This window comes from Muntiacus reevesi, chromosome 8, assembly GCF_963930625.1.
Source record: "Muntiacus reevesi chromosome 8, mMunRee1.1, whole genome shotgun sequence".
NCBI lineage: Eukaryota > Metazoa > Chordata > Mammalia > Artiodactyla > Cervidae > Muntiacus > Muntiacus reevesi.
In genome coordinates this window covers 6841778-6866564 of record NC_089256.1, presented here as the reverse complement: position 1 = coordinate 6866564, position 24787 = coordinate 6841778, and the positions used below count along the sequence as shown (strand labels likewise).

Sequence of the window (24787 nt, the reverse complement as noted above, 5' to 3'; positions counted from 1 at the left end):
AAACAGTGAATTTTAATTATCTTTTTTTTAATATCTGTATATATTCTAAATCTCCTAATACACTAATTAAATATATTTACCAACTTGTACATTCCTATTAATAATGCACTAAAAACTTTCTAGTAACTTTTAATTTAAAAAAACTTGAAAAAAAAAACTGGTTACCATTTTACACCAAGCACTAACAGTTTACTATACTTTCATAAAGAAAATGCATGATAAATCCTTTGATCTTAAACACACTATTTACTTAATTTGATATATATTTCTGAATTTTATAATGAGAAATAGTGCTACAATTTCTTTTTAAAAATACTTAAAATGTATTTCTTGCTACAAATCTAATATAAGAGAAACACCCTGGACATGTATCAGCATTAAATAATCAATGCCACATAAAATGGAAAAAGACAATGGCTTTGTGTTTAATATATCACCTTTGACACAGCTGTCATCATCCACATTGCTTGCTGAGGATAGGCCAGAAGCACTTTGGCTATAATTTCCATCAAGACAACAAAAACTTCATCATGAGAATGACAAATTCGGGAGATCAACTGTGAAAAGGCAGTCAAAAACTGATACGGAGCTAACTGATTTGTGTGCTCTGTGATAACTTTGTTTATTTTAACTAAATCATTTCTCATTTGTACACGATCAGAGCGGCCAGCTGGAAAAAAAAACACAAAAATCAAAGTTAAAAATACCAGCAAAAAAAAAACACAAGAAACCCCAAAACAGTGTCTCAGTTTCACAGAAAACAATTTTGCTTTAAAAACAGATTTAAGATATATGTTATTCCCAAGTCCAAAGCTGCAAAACTTGCCAATTTGTGAAAAGATAATTTTTCTGTCCTTGTAGGAAACAATGGCAACTCACTCCAGTACTCTTGCCTGGAAAATCCCATGGACGGAGGAGCCTGGTAGGCTGCAGTCCATGGGGTCGCTAAGAGTTGGACATGACTAAGCGACTTCACTTTCACTTCTCACTTTCACGTACCGGAGAAAGAAATGGCAACCCACTCCAGTGTTCTTGCCTGGAGAATCCCAGGGACGGGGGAGCCTGGTGGGCCGCCGTCTATGGGGTCGCACAGAATCGGACATGACTGAAGTGACTTAGCAGCAGCAGCAGCAGGAAAAAATATTTAAGTTCACTGAAAAACTCAAGGCCCATTAATTTTCACTAGAAGCAAAGAAAACAAGCCACAAGCCATAGTAATTTTTAAGGTCAACTATTTGGCTTAAACTAGTATTTTTCAATATGTATTAGGTTGACCAAGGAATGAGAGAGGCTTTGCAACTGCAACAACTTTAAAAAGGCTTTGTTTAGTCTTTCTCCTCTTTTTTAACACTTGATTTCTTGCTCACATGTAAATTATAATTCTTCTCAGTCCCTTAAAATTTTTTATCAAAAAAATCATACCTTTTTCCCATTCGTATGCCTTAGCACCAAAATCAAGCCATAATGATAACATTCGTGGCATTGATTGATATATGAACTGATTTCCATACTGTAAAGATCTGCAATTATATAGAAAAGGTATTAACATAGTATTAATTTTTATATCATATGAATTAAAATTTAAAGACTCTACCACTTAAGGAATATACTTTTTATATTAAGGAAAATAATTTTTGCCCATAATTGTAGTATCAGTATTTTTCCTCTCTTCCCATTTGACTCATCTCTTCCCATTTTTTCCTTTATAACTTCCTCACTAAGTTCTACATTACAGGGACCAAAAATAACTCAGGTATTGACCAAGTCAAAGTCCTGTCAATACTTGTTTCAAATTGTCCTTGGGATTTGTACCTTTATTTGTATTCCATGGCCATAAGCGTAGGTTAGGCCTAATCACTTCATTTCTGGGAAACCAGAGTAACTTCGTCTTCCTAATTCGACATTTCTTCCTTTCAATAAATTCCAGACTAACATTCCTGAAATTCTAGCTTTATTATACTTCCTCCTCTTCAAAAACAGGAATCAATTATCTATATATAAGACTATATGAATGACTCTGCTGAGGATTCAAATATATACAACCTTTTCTCTTTAAAACTTTGCAGTCTTAGTCTCTCATTATTCACCAGCATACATCTTCTATCAAAGTCTGATTTCCTCATGATCCTCTCAGCAAACCATGCAACCCTGTCTCTCTGCCAAATCTGTGAAAAGTTAATACAGGCATCAGTTCAGTTCAGTCGCTCAGTCGTGTCCAACTCTTTGTGACCCCATGAACTGCAGCATGCCAGGCTTCCGTGTCCATCACCAACTCCTGGAGCTTGCTCAAACTTATGTCCATTGAGTCAGTGATGCCATCCAACCATCTCATCCTTTGTCATCCCTGTCTCTTCCTGCCTTCAGTCTTTCCCATCATCAGGGTCTTTTCCAATGAGTGAGTTCTTCACTGACCAAAGTATTCACTGGCCTAAGTACTGGAGCTTCAGCTTCGTCCTTCCAACGAACATGATTGTCTTCCTTTAGGATTGACTGGTTGGATCTCCTTGAAGTCCAAGGGACTCTCAAGAGTCTTCTCTAACACCACAGTTCAAAAGCATCAGTTCTTCAGTGCTCAGCTTTCCATATGGTCCAACTCTCACACCCATACATGACCACTGGAAAAACTATAGCTTTGACTAGATGGACCTCTGTCAGCAAAGTAAGGTCTCTGCTTTTTAATATGCTGTCTAGGTTGGTCATAGCTTTTCTTCTGAGGAGCAAGTGACTTTTAATTTAATGGCTGCAGTCACCATGTGCAGTGATTTTGGAGCCCAAGAAAATAAAGTCTCTCACTGTTTCCAGTGTTTCTCCATCTATTTGCCATGAAGTGATGGGACCACATGCCATGATCTTAGTTTTCTGAATGTTGAGTTTTAAGCCGGCTTTTTCACTCTCCTCTTTCATTTTCATTAAGAGGCTCCTTCCTTAGTTCTTCTTTGCTTTCTGCCATAAGGGTGGTTGTCATCTGTATATCTGAGGTTACTGATATTTCTCCTGGCAATCTTGATTCCAGCTCATACTTCACCCAGCCTGGCATTTTGCATGATGTACTCTGCATATAAGTTAAATAAGCAGGGTGACAATATACAGCCTTGAAGTACTATTTTCCCAATTTGGAATCAGTCTGTTGTTCTAGTCCAGTTCTAACTGTTGCTTCTTGACTTGCATACAGATTTCTCAGGAGGCAGGTAAGGTGGGCTGGTATTCCCATCTCTTGAAGAATTTTCCACAGTTTACTGTGATCCACATAGTCAAAGACTTTGGCATAGTCAATAAAGTAGAAGTAGGTGTTTTTCTGGAACTCTTTTGCTTTTCCTATAAGTCAACGGATGTTGGCAATTTGATCTCTGGTTCCCCTGCGTATCTCAGAAATATTTCATGTTTGGTACCAGACCACTGCGACAAATTAAATATCATAGTAGAGTAAGTCAAACATTTTTTGGTCTCTCAGTGCATATAAAAGTCACGTTTATACTATACTGTATAGTCTACTAAGTGTGCAATAGCATGGTTGACTATAATGTTAGCTGTGGGTTTGATGTATATGGCCTTAACTATGTTGAGGTATGTTTCTACTATAACAACTTTATTGAGACTTTTTATCATAAATGGGTTTTGAATCTTCTCAAATGTTTTTCTCTACATCTATTGAGAGGATCATATGGTTTTTACCCTTCATTTTATTAATGTGATGTACCAAGTTAATTGATTTGTGGATGTTGAATCATTCCTGCATCCTTGGAATAAATCCCACTTGATCACGTGTTTAATCTTTTTAATGAAATATAGCAGCTGATTTGCTAGTTATTTTATTGAGGATTTTCGTGTCTATGTTAATTAGAGATAACAGCCTGTAATTTTCATTTTTGTGTGTTGTCATTGTCTGATTTTGGTATCAGAGTGATGTTGGCCTCATAAACAGTGTTTCTTCCTCTTCAATTTTTGGGAAGAATTTGAAAGGGATAGTGTTAAAATCTTCTTTGAATGTTTGGTAGAATGGACCTGTGAAGCTGTCTGCTCCTGTTTCTTCATCATTCAGTCTTGGAAGGGTATATATGGTTCTAAGAATTTTTCCATTTCTTCTACTTCATCCAATTTGTTCAAACAGCTGTCCATAATATTCTCTTACAATCATTTGTATTTCTGTTATATCTGTTGCTATTTCTCCTCTCTTATTTCTAATTTTGCAGAGGCTTCTCTCTTTTTTTCTTGGTGAGTCTAGATAATGGTTGGTCAATTTTCTTTACCTTTTCAGAGAATCAGCTTTTATTTTCACTGACCTTTTCTGCTGTCTTTTTAGTCTCTATTTCATTTAATAATTTCCACTCTGATATTTTCTTCCTTCTATGAACTTTGGGCATTGTTTGTTCTTCTTTTTCTAGTTCCTTTAGGTTGTAAGGTTAGATTGTTTGAGATTTTTCTTGTTTCTTAAGGTAGGCCTGTACTGCTATAAATTTCCCTCTTAGTACTGCTTTTGTTGCATCCCATATATTTTTGGTATACCATATTTTCATTTTCATTTGTCTTCAGGTAATTTTAAATTAAATTAAATTTAAATTTAATTAAATTCTTCTTTGATTTCTTTGTTGACCTAATAGTTGTTCAGTAGCATGCTGTTCAGTCTCCATATACTTGCCATTTTTTCACCTTTCTTCTTGTAGTTATTTCCAGTTTCATACCATACCTTTGGGATAGATACTTGATATGATTTTAATCTTCTTAAATTTACTGAGCTTGTTCTGTGGCTCAAGATATGGCCTGTCCTTGAGAATGTTCCATGTGCACTTGAGAAGAATATGTATTCTGCTGCATTTGGATGTTCTGTACAGATCTATCAAATCCACCTTCTTCTGCTGTTGCCTTGTTGAATTTCTCTATAGATGATTTATCCATTGATGCAAGTGAGACGTTAAAATCCCCTGTTGTTATTGTGCTGCTGTCAATTTCCATTTGCTTGTACTATCATCTTCCATTCCTTCAATTTGAGCTTATGTTTGTCTTCAGAGCTGATCTAGAGGCAGCATATCATTGGGTCTTGTTTTTTTAATCCATCCAACCACTTTGTGGCTTTTGGTTGGTGAATTCAATCCATTTACATTTTTGGTGATAGATGAGGACTTAGTACTGTCATTTTAGCTTTCGTTTTCTGGTTGTTCTAGATCTCTCTTTTTTTTTTTTTTCCCTTATGTGATGTCTGCCATTTTGGTTTAGAGGTTTTCTGTCTTTCATAGTTTCCTCCTTTTTTATGTTTCATGCTTGTACTCTAGATTTATGTTTTGTGGTTCTCATGGAATCTGTATGAAACCTCTTATAGATAGGATCTGCTGGTAGGATCTTATCTTCATTTAACTACATAGGATCTGTCCTTTCCTCTTTCCCTTTTGTATTTTTTGTTGTTTCAAATTATCCCTTTTTATGTTGTGAATCTGTCACTGAATTGAAGTAACTATAGTTGTTTTTTCAACTATTTCCCCCCTTTAACTGCTATGCTACAACAGAGTGAGTATTTAAAAACCTATTGTAAAATAGATGGAGAAATATACCATGTTCATGGATTGGAAGAATCAATATAGTGAAAATGAGTATACTATCTAAAGCAATCTATAGATTCAGTGCAACCCCTATCAAGCTACCAATGGTATTTTTCAGAAAACAATTTCACAGTTTTCATGGAAATACAAAAAACCTCGCATAGCCAAAGCAATCTTCAGAAAGAAGAATGGAACTAGAGGAATCAACCTGCCTGACTTCAGGCTATACTACAAAGCTGCAGTCATCAAGACAGTATGGTACTGGCACAAAGACAGAAACATAGATCAATGGAGCAAAATAGAAAGCCCAGAGATAAGTCCACACACCTATGGACACTTTATCTTTGACAGAGGAGGCAAGAATATACAATAGAGAAAAAACAATCTCTTTAACAAATGGTGCCGGGAAAACTGGTTAACTATTTGTAAAAGAATCAAACTAGAACACTTTCTAACACTATACACAAAAATAAACTCAAAATGGATTAAAGATCTAAATGTAAGACCAGAAACTATAAAACTCCTAGAGGAAAACATAGGCAAAACACTCTGATGTAAATCATAGCAGGATCCTCTATGACCCACCTCCCAGAGTAATGGCAATAAAAGCAAAAATTAACAAATGGGACCTAATTAAACTTAAAAGCTTTTGCACAATGAAGGAAACTATAAGCAAGGTGAAAAGACAACCTTCAGAATGGGAGAAAATAATAGCAAATTAAGCAACAGACAAAGGATTAATCTCAAAAATATACAAGCAGTTCATGCAGCTCAATTCCAGAAAAATAAGTGACCCAATCAAAAAATGGGCCAAAGAACTAAACAGACACTTCTCCAAAGAAGACATACAGGTGGCTAACAAACACATGAAAAGATGCTCAACATCACTCATTATCAGAGAAATGCCAATCAAAACCACAATGAGGTACCATCCCACGCCAGTCAGAATGGCTGCTATCAAAAAGTCTACAAGCAATAAATGCTGGAGAGGGTGTAGAGAAAAAGGAACACTCTTACACTGTTGGTGGGAATGCAAACTAGAACAGCCACCATGGAGAACAGTGTGGAGATTCCTTAAAAAACAAAATAGAACTGCCATATGACCCAGCAATCCCACTCCTGGGCATACACACCGAGGAAACCAGATCTGAAAAAGACACGTGCACCCCAATGTTCATTGCAGCACTGTTTATAATAGCCAGGACATGGAAGCAACCTAGATGCCCATCAGCAGACGAATGGATAAGAAAGCTGTGGTACATATACACAATGGAATATTACTCAGCCATTAAAAAGAATACATATGAATCAGTTCTAATGAGATGGATGAAACTGGAGCCCATTATACAGGGTGAAGTAAGCCAGAAAGATAAACACCAATACAGTATACTAACGCATATATATGGAATCTTAAAAGATGGTAACCGTAACCCTATATGCAAGACAGAAAGAGACACAGATGTATAGAACAGACTTTTGGACTCTATGGGAGAAGGCAAGGGTGGGATGATCTGAGAGAACAGCATCAAAACATGTATATTATCAAGTGTGAAACAGATCGCCAGTCCAGGTTGGATGCAAGAGACAAGTGCTCGGGGCTGCTGCACTCAGATGACCCAGAAGGATGGGGTGGGGAGGGAGGTGGGAGGGGGGATCGGGATGGGGAACACATGTAACTCCATGGCTGCTTCATGTCAATGTATGGTAAAAACCACTACAATATTGTAAAGTAATTAGCCTCCAACTAATAAAAAAAAAAAATGAAAAAAAAAAAAGCATCATTTCTTCGGTGCTCAGCTTTCTTTATAGTCCAACTCTCATCCATACATGACTACTGGAAAAACCATAGCTTTGACCAGACGGACCTTTGTTGGCAAAGTAATGTCTCTGCTTTTTGGTTTAATTACCTCTTAAATCCTACCTTCTTCATGAGGCCTAACAAACTTCTGCAGCAATTCAGTGCAAAGAGCTATATTACTTTTGATATCATGACACCAGAGGCTTCAGTTTTTTACTTCAGATTTGCCCCAAATACATGGCTCCTGGACTTGTTTGGCTCATTTTTGGTATCTTGCTAATATCAAGAAGATATTTCTAATATCTCTACCATTTATTTTGATATTCAATCACATTCTACTATGTACCATTAGTTAAACATTTTGTGTGCTAATCTTTCTTTATCCAGTTGGACTGTAGCTCCTTGAGGGAAAACACTAATGATATTAGTAATAACATAGTAATTCAGTCACTCAGGGGATAAGCATCAATAGATGAGTTTATTTACACCTTTAAACACACAAATGTTTTATTTTAACTACTATGGATAAAATATGTTCTAAAATAGTCTTACATTTTTTTAGCCCTGCTTTTTAAACTGTACTTTTAAAAATCTCACATTACCTAATAGTTTTAAGCAGTCAAGGACTCTAAATAACTCATTGTTTTAGAAGAAATGTGTTAAATAAATTCTGTATATCAATCACATGATACATGTCAAAACTAAAGAGCAAATGAAAGGCATTACTCATTTTAGAAAAGAAAAATGCATTTAATAACTATGCTCTGCTTATGCTTCCATTTCAAAATGGCAAAATGCCAGAAATTCTTCCTCAATAATAAGCTATTAGTAATCAATGATAAATTAAATTAGGTTTGAATTTTATAAAACTTGAATTCCAAGGAGTTCCCTGGTAGGCTTAGTGGTTAGGATTCCAGGCTTTTCAGGACTGCTGTGGCCCTTGTTTAATCCCTGGTTGGGGAACTGAGATCCCACAAGCCATGCAGTAGGGCCAAAAAATAAACAAACAAAAAAACAAACAGCAACAACAAAAACCCCTCTGAATTCCATTTTGGGAAGAAAGGCTTTGCCAAATCTTACAATCTTAACACTGACAATGAATAAACAAATACTGCCTTAATTCCTAAAAATACTGAATTGAGAAACCAAAATACCAAGTAATAGGTAAATTTATGTAGGTTTATTGCTCTGAAGTAGGTTACTTTTCAAGGTAAAGCAATGGTACATGAGTATGATAAGAAGAATGAGTAGAATGTTATTATTACTTCTCAGGAATTAACAATTTGTAACAATATAAACTGTAGGCATGAGATAATATACTATATGACTATAATACACTAATATATGAAATTCAGTTACATTTTACCTGTTATCTAGTTTAAAGATAAGCTCTTTCTACAAGTCTAGTGTCAGAACTGGGCTTCCCAAGTGGCACTAGTGGTAAAGAACCTGCCTGCCAATTTAGGAGACATAAGAGATGTGGGTTCTATTCCTGGGTCGGCAAGATACCCTGGAAGAAGGCACGTCAACCCACTCCAGTATTCTAGTGGAGAATCCCATGGACAGGGGAGCCTGGCAGGCTACAGTCCATAGGGTTGCAAAGAGACAAACATGATTCACATGACTTAGCATACACAATGTAAGAACCACTTTTATATGTACTACTACTTAGCAGAATGGTCTGGAAGGAGACATTTCACTGCAATTAAATACAACCGTTAAATACATTAGAATTAGGATCTTCTAAAATTCTAGGCAAGGGGACTCAGAGGATGAGGGTCCAGAGTTGAAAGGAGACAATTTTCATTGTATGTTCTTGGTACTACTGAGCTTTAAAAACACATGAATATATTACTTACTCCATTAAAATAGTTGTTATTTAAAGGGAAGGGAAAAAATTGTATAAAGAAAAAACTTACATCTCATCTAAAGTGATAGTCTGAACCAATGGTAAAGCAAAAAATATCCTACGTATGCAAAGATCTGTGATAACACAGTATCAACAGAACCATCCTGATCTATTTAATCAGCAAATATGCAGTTCTTACTCTCACCTTCCGAAGTGAAGAAGTATATATCGAATGAGATCACCCTGCTTTTCCATCTTGTTATCTGTGACCATGGGCATCAACTTGTCATAGTACTTGGCAAGGTAGAAATGTCCATCCTCCCACTCTGGCAGAAACAAGGTCACATCCTGTAGAAGAGAACACAGAATACTCACTTAAGAAAATCCCCCATTATGCTGGTAAGTAAAGCATCAATAGATAATTAGGGATCAAAAGTATGAAACCCACATCTAGTCAGGGTAAAGTTAAAGGCAGACTGACACTTTGGTGTAAATAAGAGCTACTTTCTTACAAAGCTCTTCTCAGGATGGCTGATGTTCTGATGGGTTGCCTGCTGACCAGCATGTCATGATAATTAGCTATGTAGGGGGAAAAAAACTCCACTGGCACTCTATATAATACATCAGAATAATTTTCAGATGGATTAAAGTATTTCATATATGTGTGCACATGTTTATTTTTATTGTTTTCAAAAAAACCTCAGAGAAAGAAGAAGTAATATCAAATCTCTGAAGAGGACAGGACTTTAAAAGCAAACAGATATGGTTAAAAAAACCACATATCTTATTTTTCTCTAAGATCTCTCATAAGTTATTGCTCCCCTCTTCTCAACTACTTCATAACCAGGCTTCTAAAAAGAATTCTCCATCTCACATTCATTCCTCAAACTGTTTCTTTTCACCTTCAGTCAACACCACTCCACTAAAGCAGCAACTTAAACAGATACTTTCTGATTCTGAACTCACGTGAGCTCTCTTCAGCATCCTGCTGTTGGCTATGCCATTTCTCCTTTGAATCCCTTTCTTCCTTTTGCTTTTGTGAGGCCACAACCTTCCAAGTTTTCTCCTACCTTTCTGGCCACTCCTTCTGAATTGCCTTTGTCATTTCCTCTCCTTTTCCTTTATATTTGTATATTTGTGTGATTTATTAATTTTTCAATGATATTATTTAAAATGCGATGAAAAATACATAGAATAGCTGAGTAAAAATTAAATAAAGCTGTGCTCTTAATTCAAGAACATGGTTTAGGCCAGGAACCTTTAAATAAGATCTTAAATTTTCTCTTAATTTAATCCTAAAACCTTCCAGATACAAACCTGCTTGTGGACAGAGGAGAGAATGACAGGACTAGATGGATGGAACAGAGATGCTGGATTCATGTGCCTAAAACTGGCCACAGGGACAAGGATTCCAGTGTGCTTTTACCATCTAGTCATGAAAAGTGTGACAGTGTTACTCAGTCGTGTCCAACTCCTTGCAACACCATGGACTGTAGCCCACCAGGCTCCTCTGTCTAAGGAATTTTCCAGGCAAGAATACTGGAGGGGGTTGCCATTCCCTTCTCCAAGGGATCTTCCCAAACCAGGGATCAAACCCAGGTCTCCCGAAATGCACAACTGAATAACTGAACAACAACAATTGCTATACATACAGTATTCCATTAAAGGAATATGTTATAATTTATCTATTCTATAAATGAATGACAATTTTACTTCCAGTTTAAAATCTACAAATAATGTTGGTACAAACATTTTTATTTCTTTGTATGTGTCATATGCAGACATGTTGAGCATTGGTAAAGTGGCTATCATAGTGTTATCCCCTTTAGGAGAAAACATCAAGCTGTTTTCCAAAATGACTGACAATTTATATGTCCATCAGCACTGTATGAGCATCTAAATGCTCCACAGTCTTTCTAACCCTTTAAAATATCAATCTTTTACATTTTAACCATTCTTGTAGGTATATAGTGTTAGGTCATAATACCTTTAAAACTGAACTACAGTTGATTTACAATATTTTATTAGTTTTATCATAATACTTTTTAAATTTACATCTATTCTTATCTACTCAATGAGCATTTTTTTTTTTGGTGGGGTCATTTATATATTTACTTCCGTGAAGTTTTCTATTCAACATTAAAATTGAACTATCTGTATTTTTATTGCCTTTTAAGAGTTCTTATTATATTCTGGATATGAGTCTCTTGTCATTTATATACTGGAAAATATCTTGTAATCTACAGCTTGTCTTTACAGTCTTTAAAAAATATTTATATTAGGGGCTTTCCTGGTGGTTCAATGGTAAAGAATCAGCCTGCTAAGAGATACTGGTTTGATCTCTGATTTGGGAAGATCCCACATGTTGTGGAGCAACTAAGCCCATGTGCCACAATTACTGAGCCTCTGCTCTAGAGCCCAAGAGCTGCAACTACTGAGCCCACATGTCACAACTGCTGAAGCCCACGTGCCCTAGAGACTGTGCTCTGCAACAAGAGAAGCCACTGCAATGAGAAGCCCGCACACTGCCACTAGAGTCACCCCTGCTGCTGTACCTAGAGAGAAACCCACACAGCAATGGAGACCCAGCATGGCCAAAATAAATAAATAAAAGTATTCATAATTATTAATAAATATATATTTATTTTAAATTGAAATACAGTTGATGTATAATATTATGTTAGTTTCAGGTGTACTACACAGTGATTTGACATTTGCATATACTATGAAATGATCACTATAAGTCTAGTAAACATCTGTCCCCATACAAAATTATTACAATATTTTTTACCGTATTCCTTACACTGTATATCTTCATGACTTATTTATTATAACTGAAGGTTTGTACCTCTTAATCCCCTTCATCTATTCCCCCTCCACCCACCTCCCCTCACTCTTGCATTTACCTTCTTAATGATACCTTTCCATGAACAGAAATTAATAATTTTAATTTAGTCAAATTTATTAATTGTTTCCTTTTATGGTTGTTGCTTTTGGTCTGTTTAAGATGTCCTGAGCTACCTCTAGGTTTGAAGATACTCTCCTATGTTCTATTTTGGGAAATTTATTATTTTGCCTTTTACATTTAGATCTATAACCTCCTTGAAGTTTATTTTTATGTTATAAAGAAGACATAAAGTTTGATTTCTCCCACATAAGATATCCAAATGACACAACACCTTTATTGCAAAGAGTATTTCTCACAATTGTCTAATATCATCAAGAATACATTTCTGAGTTCTCTCTACTGTCCTACTGGTTGTCTAACCTTACCTGAACACAACATCATTTGGAATTCTATACCTTTATAATAAGTCTTAAAAACACATGCTGGTTATTCTTGGTTGTTTGCCCTTCCAAACTATAGTTGTCACACTTAATTATTTTCTACCCTGCTCTGTGTCCCAAAAGACTGACACTGTTGATTTATATCAATGGGCCTACTTGCCTTCTGAAAATTGTTTTTCTTATAGTTTCCTCATGATTATTCCTGCCTTAGCAGCTGCTTCCATCTGGACTTTACACACAGTTTTAGTTATATGTACGTATATTGGTATTTAGTTAAAGAATCTAGAACTTTTCATTTAACTCCTTTTTCTCAGGTAGTCTACCTCACAATTCTAGCCATCTGTCTTATTTTATTATTCTTTATCTTTTATATTCTAAGTTTTTAGGGCTTATTTTTTTGTTCCTTTTCTAATGCCTTGAAATTGATTCTTAGGTCATTAACATATGTAAATAAAATTTCAAATTCTCTTTAAGAATGGCTTTAGCTGAATCCAAGTTTTGCTATGTCTTATTTTTATGATCATTCAGTTCAAAGTATTTTTAAATTTCTACTGTAGTTTTTTCTTTGACCCATGGGTTACTGAGAAGTATCCCTTTTGTAACACCATCTATGTAAGTCTTACTTTCTAGTGAGGAAGATATTCATTGTGTTCAAAAGTTTTCAGGCTAGGATATGGTTAACTTTGGGGAGGAGGGTGAAAGGGTAAGTTGAGGAGTGCTAATACTCTACTTCATGACATGAGTGGTGGTTTCATGAGTATATTTATTTTGTGATAATTCCTCCAACTATATACTTACATTACATACTCACTAAAAAGTCAAAAAAGCTTCCTGGCTATTTTTCTACATGTTCTTCCATATGGAATTTAAAATAACTTTTCTGTTTTCAAAAACAACAAAAAAGTGAGAAATTGCATTATACATACACTTACCTTATATTTTTTCATAATTGCATTGCTTTCAAAGTTAGCTGTTTCTTCCATAAAACGGCCCACTAGTAGCGTAGCTCGACCATGGATTAACATGTTCTTACCCTCAGGTGGGGTTTTATTTTCAGGAAAACATAACTCAACACCCTTTTGAAGAACAATTAGTGCCTGGTGAACATCACCCTGAAAGAAAAAAGGCAATAAAAGATTTTTAACTTAGGAACAAATTTTCATATTCTGAAAAGTAAATAATATTGTTAGAATTTACAGTTCATTAGGTATTGTATGTATAAATTTGTTTGTAATTTCATGTTCATCTTGCATTTTCCTTCTATGAAAGTAAAATCCTAAAAAGAAATTATTGCTTCATTTCATGTAGAACTCCTATATTCATTTATTCAATTTTTTTTTTACAATCAAAGTATAGGGCACTAAAGATATAAGTAGATGGTTAGAAATAAACATAAATATGTCAAAATCTCCAGCTTAAAAAAGTTCATTGTCAAGTGAGGAAATAAACTATAAAACAACAACACAATGTGCCAAATGCAATTAATAGAAGGATATACATGGGTATTATGGAAGTGTCTGCTAAATCTACCTAAAAATATAAGAAAATAGAGTTGAGCTATGGTCAGGCAGGATAATCAAATGAGGAAAACCTGAATTAGATCTTAAAGAATGAACAGTAATTTTCCTGGCAAAGAATTCAGTGAAGGACTTTCTTGGTAGAAGGAACAATGATTTTAATTGGGAGAAGGCAAGTAGTCTGGTTTTAGCTGAAGACTAAAAGGTTTGTGAGGTAGTGACAAATGAAGCCAAAGAGGAAGTGTGGACTCAATGAGAAAGAGCCTTGTGTACTTAGTAGAGTTCTGACTTAACCCTAAAGCTGCGAAGAATACTTTGAAGGATTTTAATGGGGGAGCAGTGTGCACTTTAGAAAGAGGATAGACTGTAGTAATGAACACCAAGAAGTGGTGAGATCTCAAGAAAAAAAAAAAAAACCTGTTACTATTGTCAGAGGTTGTAAATGCTAAGGGCACGAAGGAAAATAGTAAAGATAAAGTAAGAGAGAAAGGATTCAAAAGATATTTTTAAGATACATTTAGTCTTCCATTAGATGTAGAAAGTGAGGGAGAGGAAGGGCCAGATTTCTGTCATAGATAAGAGGATGTGCCAGGGCTCTACTTAGATGAATTGGGAATATGGGAGGGGAAAGAGACACTGAATTTTACATACTGAATTGCATTTTGAGCATAATGAGTTTAAGGTTCTACAATATACACATGGATCATCATTAGTTCTGAAAATGATAAGATACTGACTAATGCAGGCTCTGCCTGCCATAAGCTATGCCTCTGTTAATTCTAGACTGGTGGCAAGCATGAAGAGATATAAGGAAGAGCCATTTAAATCTGGGGCACAAATTTTTCAAGGAGTTTAGATATTTAAAAAAGTCCCCTTCCTATAATTGTAGCTTTAATCTGAGGATTGCTGAGAATTTTTGTTCTGAAGCTAAGCCCTTCCTGACAGACTAGATTACAAGTGAATTTTCACAGCAACGCTGGCAAGTCTACACAAAACTAATTATCTGCCAAGAATGTAAGTAAGGACAGGGTTATGCTCACTTAAATATTTTTTAAGTACCTACTATATGCACTCATGTAAACATATAGAAGGTAAAATCCAAGTAAAAATTGGTCATTTCCCTCAAGAAAAAAATGAAAGACAAGATGAAAACTGAAAGAACTGCATTTTCAGTCTTAAAATGGGAAAATATTTGGGACTTCAGTACAGAAGGAAGTTTCTTCCAAATGATGGTAGATAAATGATGCAGAAAGGTGACAGAAAAGGAAGGTTCTGAATTTAGATGAGGGATCTTCTCTGTCAGGACTTTGTAGGAAGTACCCAATCTACAACAGAAGATATATATGATGATGTGCCCTTGGCCATTACCTTGGACCATAGCCACTTTGCTCTTTCCACATATAGTTCAGCGAGTCGTGAATCTCCAGCATTGAGGAGAGCATTATAGGCTGTCTGGTGGTGACCAGCCTTTCGAGCTACTCTGGCACTCTGTAGCCAGCATTCTCCAACCATTTCACTATAATCTGGTCTAATGAAACGTGACAAAACAGAGGGAAAAGAGCATTTTTAAGTATATTCAGTAATTTAATTGTACTATCCCTTCCCAATATGGAACCCTCTCAGTGTATCTTTTCAAAGGAATCAAGATTAATTTGTTAAAAGACTAATTTTCATTTTCTTAGAGTTCTCCATTGTTATCAATTACAAGGCTATGAAGATTTTACTACTGACTTATACCTGTACCTCCCTCAAGTGTTTTTAATACCCAAAAATATGATATATAGCACATAAAAGTAATTTTTAAGTTCTAGGTTCAACTATATAGTGCAGTCTTGGCAATTGACAATAGAAAAAACAGATTCAGAGACAAATTAGGAAAGACAAATACTCCAAATAATATGAAAATATAATACTAAATACACAGTAACTGACATAAAAAAAAAAGTGTGTAAAACCTTTTGTTGAGGCTTAATAAAGCTCTCCGGAGAGCCAGAATAGGCTCTTTCGCTCTGTAGGAATTCTGGGTCATTTCTAGCCGGGCTACCCAGTTTAGTGAGTCTTCTTGAATACTGTCACCTGGAGACTGGTGAAAGAGTGGCTTGATGCTATGCTCCAACTCACACAACATGTGCAATCTGAAGACAGACAGAGCCTATATTAATATCTTGTCATATATTTAGTTAAATTAATCTGACATATAAAGCATATACTTTAACCATGAAGAATATGGAATGTGAAGTTTTCTTTGGAAGAACTTTAACCGATATATATTCTTGATATATAAACACTAACATTTATAACGTTTCAAATTGAGTATAAACACCAATTTATGTTGATTTGAATATTTAGTGCTATGCTATGATTCCCAGATTACCCTAGTTAAACTGGAGAAGGATATATAAAACTAAATTCAAATGTATGAAAGCCATTTTAATGTATAAAATTCAAATGTATAAATATAAAGAAGATAATGTTGTTTAGTTGCTAAGTTGTATTCAACTCTTTGAGACCCGATGGACTGTAGCCTGCCAGGCTCCTCTGTCCATGGGATTTCCCAGGCAAGAATACTGGAGTGGGTTGCCATTTTGTTCTACAGGGGATCTTCCTGACCCTGACCTGCATCTCTTGCTTGGCAGAGGATTCTTTACCACTGAGTTACCTGGGAAAACTCAACATAAATATTTGTGTATATTGCTGGTGCTATTGTAAGAGGACCTGGTATGGTAGATGCCAGTAAAAAATTGTGAAATGAATACAATTTTAATTGCTAGTTTTCCTCAGGCTGATGGAAACATTTGTGATGCATTCATACCAGCTTCTTCCCATTTCTATGACAGCATTCAAGCATACAGTTGAGTAGCTACAGAGCTAAATTAATCTCAGTGGTCCAATCTCTGGTTTCATTAAGCTGTTATCAAAGGGGCTGATACAAATTTTAATAAATTTTTCTGGACTAAAAAAAAAAAAACTGCTTATTTTTCAGTTCCTACAGTTCAGTTATAACATGTTTTATCATTTTCTTCAGGTAAATTAACAAACCTAAAATGTTTTCCATCATTGTCTTCTCTACCTCTAAAAGGCAATATTACTTGTGAGTAATGTAATGCCTACATTTAAGGGGGGAAATTTGAGCTGGGAAATGTCAAATGCATTTCTAAATGAGAAAAAGGAAAAGGAACCAAAAGTACTGACACCAATGTGCCAGGCAGAGTAGGTGTCTAGTTATTTAGGCTATAAAGAAAAGAAACTATGACACTATACCAGGATAAATGTAAGATCCTTTTACAACTTTTTAGCAGTCTCATAATTGCCTTTCTAAGTAAAAGGATATACATTAAAAAAAAAAAAAAACTATAGATAGGGTGATTATGAGGTTAAAAAAATGCAAGAGCCATTTTGTGTAGCTATGCATGACACCAAACATACTACCACTTATATAGTAAGCACAAAATTCCAAGTCAGTCATAGACACCTACAAACCAGGAATATAAAAATGGAAACCTCAAAATACCTAACAATATATTCATATCCACGTTGATAAGAGCCTCTTTCAAAGCTTGCAGCTGAAAGCGGCACAATTTGCTCTGCTCTCACTAGTTTCAATGTGTCATAAAAAACTGTGATATCTCTTTTCTTAGCTGATAATAATAGCTGTCCCAGTCTGACACTCCATGTTGTAGATTTCCCATCTGAAAAACAATTGACAAAGAGTCAAGGATTGCCATGATAGCTGGTCCCAGAACAAGCTTTATTTCATTTGGTAAAACAGTCAACAGAAATTTGGAACAGATGCTTTCATTCCACTTTGAACTAAACAAGGCAATCATAAGAAAAGCTGACAGATTAATTACAAATATTGCTTCACTACTTAGGTCTGAATATTTATGTCATATTAAAACTGGTTATTTTTTAAAAAGTAATTGTACCTTCTGCCAAATAGTTTTCTACTAAATCCCACTGTGACAATTTCCAAGCTGCTTCCACCCTGTATGTGTTTAATTCATCTGTCCATTCAGACCTATTAAAAGAAATCCATATCAATTAAACACTTATTTAAATATAAGGTGGTATTTACAGACTTTTTATTGGTTTAGATACTCTATTTATTATATTTTGTACTTAAGTATAAAATAATTAATTTCTATCTGCAACAATCCCAATTTTAATCTTTCCAGTCCCCAAAAATGTTTTTTCAATAATTACAATTGAAATTGTATTTTACAGCAATTACAATTGAAATTTTCAATAATTACAATTGAAATTGAATTACAATTTCAATAATTCAATTATTTTCAATAATTACTTCTGATAGGGCCATTTAAAAATATCATTTTTGACAAATTTGCCATATATTAAATCAGAATTAATGCCTGGATAATTACAAAGAACAGTTGTACGATTAGCTGCAGGTTTAACGTTAACAAAGAGCACGAGGAAAAAGAGCCAACTGAACATATATGTATCACGCTAAGTAATTCTAATAACCTGGGATTTTGAACTAAATTAAAGACAAAAACATAGAAACTGGTGGTGTGGACTGAGCATTAGGGAACACAGGACACTCAGTAAGAGCATAACCAAGTTACACATTATGTGTCAACAGTATAAAAAAAGATACAAAATTAGCTACCTAAAATACTTCTCTATTCTTAAATTATTTTCAGTTACTTTAAAATTGGGGTTTGTAAAAGCAGTATGATATAGGTTACTATTTTTTCTAAGCATCCTACTTATGTGATACTAAGATGGCTAGTGATATTTAGTGATATTTAGATCATGACTGTATAGAAGAAGCTACACTTTCCCCATGTTTCTTCTTTATTAAATCATATTATGTGAATACCTGCTATATGTTAGACCTTAGGCCAGGCACATTTTTCCATTTAATTAGCTAATAATACCAAAATGTACCCATATCCCCATATTATAAATAAGGTAACAGATTCAGACAGGCTGGGATCAATGCCCTTAAAAGCCCTCTTTGTTCTTTCTGTGGTAAAAACACATAAAGAAAGCATAACAAACAAATCAATTAATTATTTCAAAAAATATAAAGTAGTAGCATACATACTGAATTTTTTCTAATTTCTGAATACAACCAAAAATGATTTAGAACAAAGCTAAAAGAAACACAATAGAAATATAACTTTCAAAAATCCAACTTTGAATAACTTCACAAGTTTATTACAACATGCTGAAGTATCAAAAATTTTAGGATCTAAATCTGAGTAGAATTAGCAAGAGCTGCTCTCTAGAGGGGACTGTTGTTTTTGTTCAGTCACTAAGCCATGTCCAACTATTTGCAACCCCATGGACTGTAGCACATGAGGCTCCCCTGTCCTCCACCATCTCCCAGAGTTTGCTGGGAGTACATTGAGTTAGTGATGCCACCCAACCATTTCGTCCTCTGTCATCCCCTTCTCCTCCTGCCTTCAATCCCTCTGAGCATCAGGGTCTTTTTCAGTAAGTCAGCTCTTCACATCGGGTGGCCAAAGTATTGGAGCTTCAGCTTTAGCATCAGTCCTTCCAATGAATATTCAGGACTGATTTCCTTTAGGATTGACAGGTTTGATCTTGCAGTGCGAGGGACTTTCAAGTGTCTTCTCCAGCAACACAATCTGAAATTATCAATTCTTCAGCTCTCAGTCTTCTTTATGGTTCAACTCTCACATTCATACATGTCTATTGGAATAGCTTTGACTATATGGACCTTTGTCAGCAAAGTGATGTCTCTGCTTTTTAATATGCTGTCTAGGTTTGTCCTAGCTTTAATTGCAAGAAGCAAGTGTCTTTTAATTCCATGGTTGCAGTCACCATCTGCAGTGATTCTGGAGCCCAAGAAAATAAAATTGCCAATGCTTCCACTTCTTCCCCTTTTATCTGCCATGAAGTGATGGAACTAGATGCCATGACCTTAACCCAGAGGGTCACACCAAGCACTGTACCAAATGGCCATAAGGATCAGGCTGTGATAACTTACTTCCATAAATGCATTAAAAAGATGACTATGTACTGCTGTATTTAAAATGGATAACCAACAAAGGACTTACTGTACAACAAGGGAACACAGCTCAATGTTATATGGAAGAGTGGATGAGAAGAGAGTTTGGGGGAGAATGGATACAGGTATAATAAGCATGGCTGTGCTGTCTACCTGAAACTATTGTTTCATTGTTAATTGTTAATCTGCTTTAGCCTTGTTAATCTGCTATACTCCAATACAAAATTTAAAAACAGAAAAGACTGTGTACTTTACACAGTCAATAATTTTGGAGAAATATTTATTTAAACGCAAGTATTCTCCCCAAGAAAAACACATCCCCTCAATGACCACTTGCACCAGTAATATAGTATCCTTCGTTGAATACTGAAGCTTGCCTTTTCACAGACCAATGATCAGGAGGCTCTATGTACCCCAGATCCAAAAAGAAGAGCATGCAGTGTGCATCATAAGGAATTAAGACACACTGTTTGAGCCACGACAAACTTTCCCAAATTCCTGAAACCCTTTTATTCATCAGGTCTCTCAAATAATCTGGAGAAACAAGTCTAAAACATATATCCAATCTTTCCCTGCTTCTATAAAGCTTTTTCCCCCCATCATTTTATAAATTCTACTACTTTGAAACCACATAACTAAGACTGAGTTTCTCTGCTCTCAGACACCGTAGAACAGTGGTCTTTAAAATCATAGTTTGGAATTTATAGAACCTGTATTTAGAAGTACTGCATGAACTAACTAAAAACAGTGGCCTGTGCTCTTTGGTAAAGTAAGATGATCCCATCCGTTTGACCAGATATCACTGTCCAGACACTCACCTAGAGCCAGACATCCTGGAATGTGAAGTCAAATGGGCCTTAGGAAGAATCATTAAGAACAAAGCTAGTGGAAGTGATGGAATTCCAGTTAAGCTATTTCAAACCCTACAAGATGATGCTGTGAAAGTCCTGCACTCAATATGCCAGCAAATTTGGAAAACTCAGCAGTGGCCACAGGACTGGAAAAGGTCAGTTTTCATTCCAATCCTTAAGAAAGGCAATGCCAGAGAATGCTCAAACTACCACACAGTTGCACTCATCTCACACGCTAGTAAAGTAATGCCCAAAATTCTCCAAGCCAGGCTTCAGCAATACGTGAACCATGAACTTCCAGATGTTCAAGCTGGCTTTAGAAAAGGCAGAGGAACCAGAGATCAAATTGTCAACATCCGCTGGATCATTGAAAAAGCAAGAGAGTTCCAGAAAAACAACTATTTCTGCTTTATTGACTATGCCAAAGCCTTTGACTGTGTGGATCACAACAAACTGTGGAAAATTCTTCAAGAGATGGGAATACCAGACCACCTGATCTGCCTCTTGAGAAACCACATGCAGGTCAGGAAGCAACAGTTAGAACTGGACATGGAACAACAGACTGGTTCCAAAGAGGAAAAGGAGTGTGTCAAGGCTGTATATTGTCACCCTACTCATTTAACTTATATGTAGAATACATCATGAGAAATGCTGGGCTGGAAGAAGCACAAGCTGGAGTTAAGATTGCCTGGAGAAATATCAGATATGCAGGTGATACTACCCTTATGGCAGAAAGCAAAGAATAACTAGAGAGTCTTTTGATGAAGGTGAAGGAAGAGAGTGAAAAAGTTGGCTTAAAGCTCAACATTCAGAAAACTAGATCATGGCATCTGGTTCTGTCACTTCATGGCAAACAGATGGGGAAACAGTGGAAACAGTGGCTGACTTTATTTTGGGGGGCTCCTAAATCACTGCAGATGGTGATTGCAGCCATGAAATTAAAAGACGCTTACTCCTTGGAAGGAAAGTTATGACCAACCTAGACAGCATATTAAAAAGCAGAGACATTACTTTGTCAAGAAACATCCATATAGTCAAGGCTATGGTTTTTCCAGTAGTCATGTATGGATGTGAGGGTTAGACTATGAAGAAAGCTGAGCGCCGAAGAATTGATGCTTTTGAATTGCGGTGTTGGAGAAGACTCTTGAGAGTCCCTTGGACTGCAAGGAGATCCAACCAGTCCTCCTAAAGGAGATCAGTCCTGGGTGTTCACCGGAAGGACTGATGTTGAAGCTGAAACTCCAATACTTTGGCCACCTGTTGCGAAGAGCTGATGCATTTGAAAAGACCCCAATGCTGGGAAAGATTGAGGGCAGAAGGAGAAGGGGACGACAGAGGATGAGATGGTTGGATGGCATCACCGACTGGACATGGGTTTGGGTAACTCCGGGAGTTGGTGATGGACAGGGAGGCCTGGCGTGCTGAGGTTCATGGGGTCGCAAAGAGTCGGACACGACTGAGCGACTGAACTGAACTGAACTGAACTGAACACTGTCCTGAAAAGTCATTTGGGGTCTGGCAAACATATTAAGGAAAAAGGCTTTCAACTGGCAGAGCCAAGGAAGTTTCAAAAGCAAAACCAACCTTCCTAATTATTCTTTATATTAAAAGAAACATGCATGACTTAATCTTTGCCACATATAAGTACTTTTTGGGGGGTATCATTTGGTTTGCTATAAGAAACCTATTTTCTTTAGGAAAGGAAGGTTGTTTTCATTTTTATTAGTCTTTTAGGGGAAAACAACCCTTAAATTTTAGAGTGGTATTCTTTAATTCAGTCACAAAATTTCCCTCTCTCCAACACATAAAATAACTGGTGCTGATTATGTAGGCAGAGCTTAGATACCCTTTGGAAGTATGAATATGAACTCCACCCATAGTAGGTAAAGACAGGCAGGTTCCTGTCATAAAGCAGATTTAATTCAAAGATGATTGTTTGCACAAAAGATAAGCTGTTAAGTGCTAGACTGACTTACGAGAGAGAGAGTAGGACAAAATATTTTTTGGTGCTTATGTCCAGAACCATGAAAACAGAAAAGATTTCATTACTTTAGTAAACATTATTTCAATCCAATCAGTCAATTTAAAATTTCCCATTTCAAAACAATACAAAAAAAATTCTTTTAAAAAGCATTACCTGAAAAAAAAAAAAAAGCATTACCTGTTAGCATGTACTCCATTCACCTGAGTGATTACAGTAGACAGTTGACCAAGACCTAACATGGACTTCACAACACCATGATAGTGAATGATCTGGAAATTTAAAAGTATTTAAAATAGCAATTGTTACTTCAAATACATCTTAGGAACCAAAAAGTGTTTAAACTGCTAGTCCTTAGAAAATGCTATCTTCTTCACTGAGCCTACCTTTCTTAGTTTAACAAGTGACTTGCTTGGCTATATGGCAGAGTCCTCTGCCGATGTCCTATACACATCTGAATTGGTTTTTTTTTTTTAATTCAGACAACCTAAAAAATATCTCAGATTGAATTTATTATTTTTCCCAGATAAGGTCTAATTTTTGGCTCAGAACAAATATAAAAGTAACAGTATTTCTTAATACTTCGTTTAAAGACTGTCATTATTTCGCATGTAAAAATTAAACTCAAAGGTTACAATATTATTAGTATAGATTTTAGGCTATAGAAACTGAAAAGTTAAATAGGATTATGAAGTAGTCTTTAAAATTGAGAACAAGATTGTGAAAAATAAAGGACCTATACACTGAACTTCTGAGAAAATGAACAGGCCAATTATGACAAAAAATGAATACCTAAGATTAGAGAGATTCTAAGCCAATATTGTAACCCAATGATTCTAAACCTCTTTCCTGTTCTAATATACATGAGATACATGATGTGCCCCCATTAGTAACTGTAGCTCAGTGATACTAAGGGATCATTTCAGAGACTCCCAGATGGTGATGGGGCATGTGTAATCTGAAAAAGTTTCTTATGCTATAGAGAATCACTATTATTATTAAAAATTGGTGCAAATCTTATACTTTTAATAGTAAAGCAAAATTACATTAATTTCAGAGTAACTGAACATACAGCTTAAAACTAAGTATATTCCACAATAAATTTCATTCATTTGGGGGATTTGTAAGGTCATAGAAATTTGGTACTGGAAAGGATCTTTGAGATCATCTAACATGTCTGTAATTTTATCAATCAGGAAACTCAAGTTCAGAGATGGTTAAATATTTTCCAGACACAGAGTGACACTGGTAGAGACAGTACTGAAATTAAGGTTTCCAGAGATTCTAGTTCATAGTTCTTTTTATTATGTTGCCTTTCATTTCTTTTCTTACCTCGTCTGGTTCTAACTGAATAGCCCTGTCATAACAAGCAGTGGCATCCCTCAGTAAGCCGATGCTTTCATGTTCAAGGATCTGTTCTTTCAGAGATGGTTCTGCCTTTCGAATTGCGCTTACTCCAGCCACTCCATCTGGTTCATGCATAGCAGCATATAATTTCTTTGTTCAATCATTAAAGAAACAATGAAATAAGAAAAAAGACACAACTAGAAATAAAACCACCCGTTCATGTAAAAAAGCATATAAGCATTTTTTTTCCTCAAAGCAGCAAAAAATATTTGTTTCAGGGTAGATTCACATTAAAACTGCAAACTTATTTCAAGTCATTTTGTTCCACTTAAATATACCCATATTCCACTTAAATACAAATCTCTACTAGTAACTGCTAGTGACAATGAGAACTGTAAAGACTCTCAAGGTCTTGAACTCTTGTAAAAATCCAATCTATAATAAATTCTGTTGAGTATAGAATATAAGTTACATTCTAAAATTTAAAAATATTTTAAACAAGCATTTAATATATTGGTATTAACATACTTTCAAGAAACACACTGATGCTTCGAAAGACTGAAGGCAAAAAGAAGAGGGCAACAGTAGATGAGATGGTTAGATAGCATCACTGACTCAATGGAC

The 24787-nt window shown here is 35.5% G+C and overlaps 1 protein-coding gene across 4 annotated transcripts in view; it reads right to left on the bottom strand.

The window, feature by feature from the left end:
- The window catches only part of ATR (ATR serine/threonine kinase), a 115127-nt gene that overhangs the window by 17267 nt on the left and 73073 nt on the right, over nucleotides 1-24787 (bottom strand). For all 4 annotated transcript variants that reach the window (XM_065942911.1, XM_065942912.1, XM_065942910.1 and 1 more), the window contains exons 29-38: nucleotides 24149-24313; nucleotides 22997-23088; nucleotides 17910-18001; nucleotides 17495-17672; nucleotides 15939-16118; nucleotides 15352-15511; nucleotides 13399-13578; nucleotides 9384-9526; nucleotides 1423-1520; nucleotides 438-670 (exon numbers count right to left, since the gene is read on the bottom strand). In XM_065942911.1, coding sequence (XP_065798983.1) covers nucleotides 438-670; nucleotides 1423-1520; nucleotides 9384-9526; nucleotides 13399-13578; nucleotides 15352-15511; nucleotides 15939-16118; nucleotides 17495-17672; nucleotides 17910-18001; nucleotides 22997-23088; nucleotides 24149-24313 — 1521 coding nt within the window. The remainder of the gene's footprint in view (nucleotides 1-437; nucleotides 671-1422; nucleotides 1521-9383; nucleotides 9527-13398; nucleotides 13579-15351; nucleotides 15512-15938; nucleotides 16119-17494; nucleotides 17673-17909; nucleotides 18002-22996; nucleotides 23089-24148; nucleotides 24314-24787) is intronic.